We start from the raw sequence: 9,699 nt of genomic DNA, 5'->3' as shown, positions 1-9,699 counted from the left end.
AAGGTCTTTAAAAATGATTACATGGAATTAGGAGAGAAGCTGAAGTACAGGTGGTGTCTTCAGAAATACTGCTGATTCCACTACGTCACTAAAAAGTCAGCGGGAACATAAGGAGATAATTGTCAGGAAGAAAGGGTTTAGGTTCATGAAGAACTGGGCTGACTTCTCTGTCGGCTACAGGCTCTACAATAGGGACAGGCTGCACCTCAATGGGGAGAATGCAGATGTGCTGGGGGAAAAAATGGTCAGATGGATGGAGGAGTTTTCAACCTAGGATCTGGGGGGAGGGAGGGTAGCTGTGCAAATAAGGGGGTAGAGTAGACAGAGTGAGAAATTCAAGGATAGTAAGGAGGCGAGTAGCAGTAATAAATGTGTTAATAGCATTAAATGTCTGCAGGCAAATGCAAGAAGTCTTGAAAACAAAATTAATGAATCAGAGATTCTTAGGTCAGACACAGATTACGATGTGGTGGGCATTACAAAAACCTGGCTGGATGAAAGCCATGACTGGTTGACAAACAGAAGGTTAGACTACATTCAAACGGATAGGAAAGAAAAATAGGTAGAGGGGTGGGTATTTTCGTTAAAACCAACTTAAGACCTCAAGCTCAATGACGACATGTGGGGCAGCTTCGACAATGTACAGCACACATGCCCAACTCTTGGTGATTATAATTGACCCACGACACCAGAACCACCACACCTATGTGGGGCCATTATTCTGCATGGAGGACTTTGTGGGGCCCACTATACTGTATGGAAAGCTATGTGGGGCCCATTATACTGTATGGAAAGTTATGTGGGACCAATCATACTGTATGAAGGACTATGTGGGGCCCATTATACTGTATACTGGATGGTCCACGACTTTGTCCAAGTTTTTCATTTTGGCCCTCTGCATGTTTTGAGCTTCATATCCCTGATGTAAAATCAGTATGGGTAATGTACATGGAAATGGCAATAATGGAAAGCTGCTAACTGGACTTTGCTACAAGCCTCCTAATATAGCTGAACATGAAGAGGATGATATGCTGCAAGAAATTAAAAAGGCAACAAAAACAAGTCATGGTCAAAAGTGTTGGATCCCTTGAAATTGTTCCAGAAAATTAAGTAATTCTCCCAGAAAATTATTGCAATTACATGTTTTGTTATAAACGTTTATTTCCTTTGCGTGTATTGGAACAACACAAGAAAACAAGAGAAAAAAAAGGCAAATTGAACATAATTTCACACAAAACTACATAAAATAGGTTGGACAAAATTATTGACACCTTGCCAAAATTGTGGGTAACCAACTTAGTTTCAAGCATATGAAGCTTGTTCAAATGCAATTGTGGCAAATAACAGGTGTGGGCAATATGAAAATCACAACTAAAACCAGATAAAAAAGGGAGAGTTGATTCAATCTTTGCATTGTGTGCATATGTGTGGCACACTAAGCATGGAGAAAAAGGAGAACTGTCTGAGGACTTGAGAACCAAAACTGTTGAAAAATATCAATAGTTTCAAAGGTTATAAGTCTATCTTCAGAGATCCGGATGTTCCTCTGTCCAAGGTGCGCAACATAATGAATAAATTTACAACACATACAGTCAAATATGGTGGAGCTTCAAAGATGTTTTGGGGTTGTTTTGCTGCCTCTGGTCAGGTACCTTGACTGTGTGCAAGGCATCATGAAATCTGAAGATTAGCAAAGGATTTTGGGGCACAATGTAGTGACTAGTGTCAGAAAGCTGGGTTTGCGTCCTAGGTCATGGGACTTCCAGCATGACAATGACCCAAAACATACTTCAAGAAGCACCCAGAAAATGGATGGAAACAAAGTGCTGGACAGTTCTGACCAGCAATGAATCCGGATCTAAATCCCATTGAACACTTGTGGAGAGATCTTAAAATTGCTGTATGGAGAAAAATATTAAAATTTGAAAGTCCTCAGTGGTGGATACCATCTTTTCAGTTAGCCATTAAAAGGTAAGAAATTTCAAGCTTTCGAGACTACTCAGGTCTGTTCATCAGGCATAGTATAACACAAAATCTGAAGAGTCACATATTTATACACAACAGGGCACAGGAATAATGCAATAGATAAGACAAGTGATGTGAAGCAGAACTATCAGTATGGGAGAGGGAGAAACAGTTGTAGCCGTAAAAATGTTTGGCCACAAGTAGATCTATTCTTTTTTCTTTTATTGTGTGGCGATGAGAATTCATCCTTGTTTTAAGCTTTTGCCTCGTCTCCCCTACATACAGACCCCCAGTTGGACATTTGGTACATATAATTAAGTACACTACATTAGATGTGATGCAGCTGAAAGTACCTGGGATCTTGTGGTCCTGATGTGAGTTGGGAATCTTTATCTTGTCTGTGGTCATTATAAACGGACAGGTTTACATTTACAGTTGGTGAGGATGAATTTTATAAGTTTCACCACAAAGGTGAAACTATCTTCCCGGTCAGTTTGCTTTCCCTCCCAGTACCTTTTCATTCTAACAATGTTAGGTTTCTGTGAGATTATACTTGTTCCTTTTATTTTTGGTTCTCCTTAGCTTGCCTTCTTTGCCCTATATGAATGTGTTTTTGTTTCTCGCTCAGAGTTTTCGTATTTTACTTCATACTTTCCTTTCCCCTTGTTGACAGTGTGTTGAATCCTCCCCTCTGGTTCCACAGGAGGTGTGAGAAACTCCTCAATGGCTTATTAGTTAGTTAGGTGTGTGGTGGTGTTTTTAGTTGTGCAGCTAGGGCCTTTCTAGTCTCCACAGAGACTAGTTGGATGTAGTTGCGGCATTCTCCCCTGTGTGGGTTCTCTGGTGCTTATCAAGATCCGATTTCTGGTTAAAACATTTCCCACATTCTGAACATGAAAAAGGCTTCTCCCCTGTGTGAGTTCTGTGGTGAATAATAAGATTCCATTTATTTTTAAAATATTTCCCACATTCTGAACAGGAAAAAGGCTTCTCTCCTGTGTGAGTTTTGTGATGTTTGGTAAGAGTTGATTTCTCTGTAAAACATTTCCCACATTCTGAACAGGAAAATGGCTTCTCTCCTGTGTGAGTTCTCTGGTGGTTGATAAAAGTTGATTTCTCTGTAAAATATTTCCCACATTCTGAACATGAAAAAAGCTTCTCCCCTGTGTGAGTTCTCTGATGTTTATTAAGATATGATTTGTGTCCAAAACATTTTCCACAATCTGAACATGAGAAAGGCTTCTCCCCTGTGTGAGTTCTCTGATGTTTCATAAGATTGGATTTCTTTGCAAAAGATTTCCCACATTCTGAACAGGAAAATGGCTTCTCTCCCGTGTGAGTTCTCTGATGTACAATAAGATTTGATTTCTCTGTAAAACATTTCCCACATTCTGAACAGGAAAATGGCTTCTCTCCTGTGTGAGTTCTCTGATGTCTGATAAAACTTGATTTCTCTGTAAAACATCTCCCACATTCTGAACATGAAAATGGCTTCTCCCCTGTGTGAGTTATCTGGTGCCTAACAAGATCTGATTTCTGATTAAAACATCTCCCACACTTTGAACAAGAAAATCTATTCTTCGCTGTGTGAATTTTTTGAGGTTTAAGAAAAGACTTTTTGAGAGGAAAACTATTTCTATATTCTGAACGTGAAAATGGCTTCTTTGCTTTAGGAGCAGTTCGTTTTTTAATGTTTATTTTGTGACTTTGATTTTCCTTAGTAGTCAGTAATGAATCAGAAGACAGGACCTGTTTCAAAGGATCAGATGACAGATCTTGGCTGCGAAGCGATGATGGTAAATCTGGAGAAATATCATTCACTTCAATTGTATCCTGTTGGATCTGAAAATTATCTGATTTGAAAATTGAAGATGTCAGCTGTCCCTCTGATCTCCTGGTATAGACATCTGCCAAGAATAAATCCAATTATTATTTTTAATAAAAAATCCTTGAATTTTATATTTTTTAACATTTCTACTTCAATTGTCCGTAAAAAGGCAAGTTATATAAAAAAAAAATTGACTTATTCACCAGAACAATGACCATCTAATAGAAAACCTCATAGGATGGATCAGTAGAGCGTGGTGTTCAAGTGTTTTTTCAGTCTGCCTGAATAAAAAGCCACCAAATGATGTTATGTAGGCAAAAATAATACCAATAAAATCTTCTACTTATCTGACAAAAAACAAGTCCCCACTCAGGTCCATCATCTGTCAATGGAAAAACAGAGGTTTCCACATTATTAGTGGCTCAAAGGCTCTAGAAAAGTAACATGGCTTCCATAAACCAATCCAGCAATATCCGCTCTCCCAAAGTCAGATCTCCCCCTCGCTTATGAGCTTTGCAGTAGTTTATGTGCCTAAATCACATTTAGCCTCCATGTATTCGGCATTACTATAATGAGAAGAACCCACTTAATTTATGGTGTGTGTCTCCTGGAGCACAATCTGGGCACTATGTGTTGGGTAATGAAATTATATATTTGCAATTTTCACTCTCCAACATCCACTGCGTGCTAATATTTTGGAAAGTGACTGAAGTCATAATAGTCACTTCTCCTATAGATTAATTCACTGAGGGTTATAATTTCCAAAATGGAGTCACTTTATGGGGATTTCTACTGATCTGGTTTTCTACCATTTTGTTATATTAGGGCTTCTGCAAAAAGTGTGTCCCATCTCGTCTGGGACGTCTACTTCTCCTCCTGCTTCGACTTGTGTGATGTCTGCTTTTGACACCAGGAGCCGCCTTAATCATCCTGCAGGCGGCGCTGGTGATGGAAGAGACGTCAGAACCAGAAGCTCTGGGCGGCGCAGGCTCTGTGCAGCCACTAAGATTAGGGTGCCTGGGACCTGTATTACCATCCAGTCTGGCAGTATGGGTGTGTGTGCTGTCCAGCTGGAGTAATCTGCTCCCAGCATCAGCCAACTGGAAAGCACCACACCCTACTAAAGCTGGAAGCATATTGCGGGAAGCTGCCAGATACAGCCTTGTTCTCCTTTGGTTCAGTCCTCTGTGCTCAGCTCCCGGCTTGTGTATTTGTTTCTTGTTCTGACCTCGGCCCGTTTACTGACTACTTTTGTGTCTTCTGCTTTTGTATTTTCTCTATCCTCTTGGTTCTGACCCGGCTACCTGACTATTCTTCTTCCCATCTCACTCCACAGAACAGCAGGTAACACCGTGGCCCAAGCCTAGGGGTCTCTGTGTAAGTCCAGATCCATGTAGTGGGGTTAAAAGATGATGAGCAAAGTAATTAGTGAAATATGTAAACGGGGTAGATAAGACAAGCCTGTTCATGGTGGCCATCTTTTGAGCTTCCAGGTGACCATGAACAGCGCCCCCAATACATTGTGTCTGCGAACTATTCCAGCAAAATCGGCATTCCTAATAGCCAAATGGCGCTCCTTCCCTTCTTAACCTGCCATGTGCCCAGACAGTAGTGTACAACCGTATATAGGGGATTGTCAGATTCAAAAGAAGTTGGAAAATAATTTGTAAGGTCCATTTGTTTCTTATTATCCTTTGTGAAGAATTTCAAAGTTATCACCACGTAAAGTGATTTGAAAAATGGGGCCTGATTAGAAACACAAAACTGGCTGCAGGAAGTGGTTAAATCAGAGGATTACAAAGTCAAAAACTGTGATTATACACAATAAAACATCTACTGAAATGATCAAACTCAACAGTCTTCATCAGAGAAAAATGAGTAACTAGTGGTGAAACCTCTCTGGGGTAATTAGAGTATGGGGCTCGGTGGCTCTTGGCAATCTAAACTATCGTAAGGGACAATATTTGCTGTCAGATGAGTTTCAAGAAGAAATATTAGACATTTAAAGAGAACTTTTTATAATACTGCAGAGATGAGGTGTCTTAAATTTAGATCTCGGGCATTTGGAAGAGGCAATGGAGACCTTTTTGAAAGATTACCAGGGAGTTACAAACTCAAATAAGTGAGGCCGGCCGATCCCACCACAATGAAAATACATACAGAATGAACTTGTAAAAAAAGAAAGAATATAAAAACATGTAACATCCCCAACAACAAAGTACGTATGAGGGGAGAAATCCAACACTAAACCGGAGTCACACTCATTTATGGTGGACCATTGGAGCCACTATGAGTCCTGACCAGGAGAGTAGAGAAAGTATTTGTGCCGCCATTTCAGGAGAGATTGTGCAGTATTCTGAATTTCATAGGATTGAAAACATAATGGAATTTATGACGTGGAGTGAATCCATGAAACCAGGGCTCGAGCCATGCCAACACATCTCCTGCAGGCGTGAATAAATGTATATTACAGCCATCAGCCACGCACAGCTTAGAGATATATCATGGCACAGGTGTAATGTTTTCTGTATAGTTTATCACAATCCTGTTTGAAGTTAGTTGGTTTTAAAAGAAATTGAAAAGTCAGGATAAAGGGAAACTCTGCTGTTATTGGACAGAAATTCACACTTGGCCCTCACTGCACATTTAATGTTGTTGATCAAAAAAGCGAAGTTTGGCCAGAAAGACGGGACCTGGTCTTGTGGGACCATATGAGGACATTCAGCAGCACAGAAGGGAGAGAAGGTAGATTCATCCAATAAGATATCAGGGTTCTAGGAAGCCAACAGCATCATTACCCTCCACTTTCTCTTCAAGTGATTTTCTCACTTGTCAGCACATTCTACGTACGCTGTCATTTGGTTTTGCAGTTTACAGATCTGGGCAGGTAACGGTCAGCGTCTCCTAATCTCAGGGGGTAGGTGGATTCTCCAGGTTGTAAGTTCTATAGAAAAGGGCTTTCACAATTCCCCAAAGTAATTTGAACATTTTCGGATGGAGGAGAATGTTGTGGTCTAGCGGCAAACTGGTGATTACACGATTGTGATACGGCCGGACTACATCACCGATAAAGCAGCCACAGCCGGTGACTGAGAAGAATCTGTGACTTCTGTGCATTTAGTGGTCAGTACTCACCTGGGTAGTCATATGTAGGAATCTCCTCTTTACACCGCTCATCACCCCTCACATATGTCTCTATAGTATTAATATGGGTCAGATCTTCACCCTGAAACAAATATTGTAAAAGTCACAGACAGATGGAGAAGTCCCATCTATGATCAACTCTAATCCTGCCATCTCCACCGTTCTCATTACACAAATATAAAACGTATAATACTGGTGGATAAAACAAGACTGAATACAAAACCATTACAGCAGTCTACACATCATAAGGGAGATCTCATGACACCTTCTCTCCATCTACCTGATGATCCTGAGGAACATCGGGATCTTCTTGTTTACAGTCCTGTGGAAGAAGAGGACGGGGACATCTCTCTGGTGTTGTCCTCTTACTGGATTGATCTGGAGGAAACACATACAGGGACTGAATTCATTCTTTACATACAGATAATTATAGGCCGTGTGTATTTAGTCCTGTCTATTACCTGGTGATGTGAGGGTCTGGGGAACCTCCATCATGATGTCCTTGTACAGATCTTTGTGTCCTTCTAAATACTCCCACTCTTCCATGGAAAAATAGACGGTGACATCCTGATATCTTATAGGAACCTGACACATACAATGATACCGTCATCCCCCCGATCCCTTCATAGCGTTACTGTATAATGTCCCAGCATTCCCAGCAGTGTCACCTCTCCAGTCAGCAGCTCAATCATCTTGTAGGTGAGTTCTAGGATCTTCTGGCCACTGATGTCCTCATGTATCAGGGGGTGAGGTGGAAACCCTGTGATTGGGCTCAGGGGTCTTCCCCATCCCTGAGACACAGGGTCCTGACAGTGCTCACTAGAGGTCTTCTTCACTACTGTGTAATCCTGGTTATGGAGAGAGACATTAATAAATCTCACTACAGACATTTCCAGAGTCCTCACCTCTCCAGTTCTGTCCATCTGTTATTCCCATAGATAAGAATGATGTAATGTGACGTCATCAGAATCTCTCACCTCTCCAGTAAGATGGAAGAGGATCTCTAGGGTGAGGTGTAATATCCTCTCCACCATCTTGTGTCTGTCCATATCCATCTTTGATGGGTAAATCAGGAAAATTCTCTTATATAGACGATCTTCACTGAGAGGATCAGATATTGTAGAGACCTGAATGAGAAAAAGTTGAGCAGATGTAAAGTCATAAAAATCCTGTGTAATAATACAATCACTGGAGATAATAAGGGAAACATATGAGGAGATTTATGTTTTATAGTATTTAGTTTTCTTCTTTACATCTAGTAATAAAACCTATATATTTTAGGCCACATACAACAAGCAGTTTCTTCCCCGGAGTCTGCAGCTGAACACGTTTCTCATAGACTCATCTTCCATATAGCTAATTCTCACCTAATTCTCTGACACTGGAATTGACATTGAGAATAACCTCAGCACTCAATGGTTCTTATAGAAAATTTTTTTTTTTAATGCAGGCCAAAAACAAAAGTAAACGTTTCGGTCGATCTGACCTTAATCAAGAACTATTGGAAATAGCACAAAGAACAAAACAATAAATAAATGAATAATAATAAATAATAAACTAAAAAAGCATATACAAATGGATCATAGCACAATAACATGATAATATCTCTTGTTTAACCTGAACAATAAACATGCTGTCAAACAGTGCATAATATTTCATTAATGCGGATACAACATCATAGTATAGAGCAAGTATATATACAAATTGAAGAGAGGTGACACCTACTAGACTGCTGGATGGTATTCAAAGGTAGGAATTCAAAAGTGTGGAGATATGGTGACACTGGTTGCTTGGGTCTGCAGAAAGGAGCAGAGAGTGGCAGACTCAGAGTTAACAGCTGAGAGGGACTGTGGAGGCAGAGATAGACCAAATAGAGCTGTACGTAGCCTACCTGTGACCCAGAGTTCCTGGTTATAAAGCGGTGCTGCACGTAGTGGCTTAGAGGAACGCGGTGTCCACCGCTAGTTCATGGTACTGTGCGGTTTGTCAGGGGCAGGATAGTATGTAAAGGCGGCGGGCGGGAATAGTGAGGGCGGCTGACCAATCGCCGCCAATCCCGCAGTACTGTGTAGCATGAACTCCGGAAGTGCACGTGTAACGTCACCGGAAGTGATGCGCTGCTCCCAGGAAGCTGTGCGTTCCACAGTCCGGTGTAAATGCGTTTGAGTGCCAGGGAGAGAGAACGTGCGTTACACCAGTATAGAGCATAAGACCTAATGGCCATGAGCCAGAGCCTTTGTTGGAGTGGAGAAGGATCCAGGAGAGGGGACAAGAGGAATAATCTGCAATAAAGGAGACAATATTTGAGTAGGATATAGAGATCAAAACATGTATATTAGTGACCTATTCAAATTGAAGACCACATTTCCAAACGTAAAATACATTTCAACATAGGGTCACATAAGATCCCTGGGTGACAAGTTTCTCTATATCAATTGTTCAATGAGAACCAAACTCCAAGCATAAAAAACCTTTATATAAAAGGCCAGTAGGTCATAGTCCCTATTAAGGCCTTTCGACTCTAAGGACTGTAATTAATGAATCCAGAAGGCTTCTCTACGTTTGAGAAGGCTCACTTGGTCGCCCCCTCCGACGTGGTGTCAAAACTTGTTCCAATACCTGGTACTTGAATTGAGAAATACTATGTCCTGCCGTGATAAAGTGTTGGGGAATGGGTAACATTAGGTTTTTGTACAGAATTGTAGACTTAGGATTTCAAAGCACATCCCTTATGGGCTGTGTTGTCTCCCCAACATAGATTC

General features: G+C 40.9%; 1 protein-coding gene across 1 annotated transcript; it reads right to left on the bottom strand.

Moving 5' to 3' along the window:
• Positions 1–1,414: 1,414 nt before the first annotated feature.
• Positions 1,415–9,218, bottom strand: LOC141213624 (uncharacterized). Its single transcript, XM_073665234.1, has 8 exons — positions 8,829–9,218; positions 8,663–8,733; positions 7,915–8,064; positions 7,606–7,785; positions 7,399–7,522; positions 7,218–7,315; positions 6,929–7,019; positions 1,415–3,872 (listed from the first exon to the last, which is right to left on the bottom strand). The coding sequence occupies exons 3-8, from the start codon at positions 7,990–7,992 to the stop codon at positions 2,764–2,766; spliced, it is 1,680 nt and encodes a 559-aa protein (XP_073521335.1). The 5' UTR covers positions 7,993–8,064; positions 8,663–8,733; positions 8,829–9,218; the 3' UTR covers positions 1,415–2,763.
• Between the last annotated feature and the right edge of the window lie 481 nt (positions 9,219–9,699).

Source organism: Phyllobates terribilis, unplaced genomic scaffold (assembly GCF_046119375.1).
Source record: "Phyllobates terribilis strain yellow unplaced genomic scaffold, ASM4611937v1 Scaffold_200__1_contigs__length_3551848, whole genome shotgun sequence".
NCBI classification, from domain to species: domain Eukaryota; kingdom Metazoa; phylum Chordata; class Amphibia; order Anura; family Dendrobatidae; genus Phyllobates; species Phyllobates terribilis.
This window is presented reverse-complemented; position numbering and strand designations above follow the sequence as displayed.

Excerpts from the sequence above, each read along its gene's own strand:
- LOC141213624 (XM_073665234.1), bottom strand. The coding sequence starts at position 7,992 with ATGGATATGGACAGACACAAGATGGTGGAGAGGATATTACACCTCACC. Across the intron at positions 7,316-7,398 it reads CCAGACCCTCACATCACCAG|ATCAATCCAGTAAGAGGACA; the intron begins GTAATAGACAGG and ends TGTTTCCTCCAG. Across the intron at positions 3,873-6,928 it reads TCCTACATATGACTACCCAG|ATGTCTATACCAGGAGATCA; the intron begins GTGAGTACTGAC and ends TATTCTTGGCAG.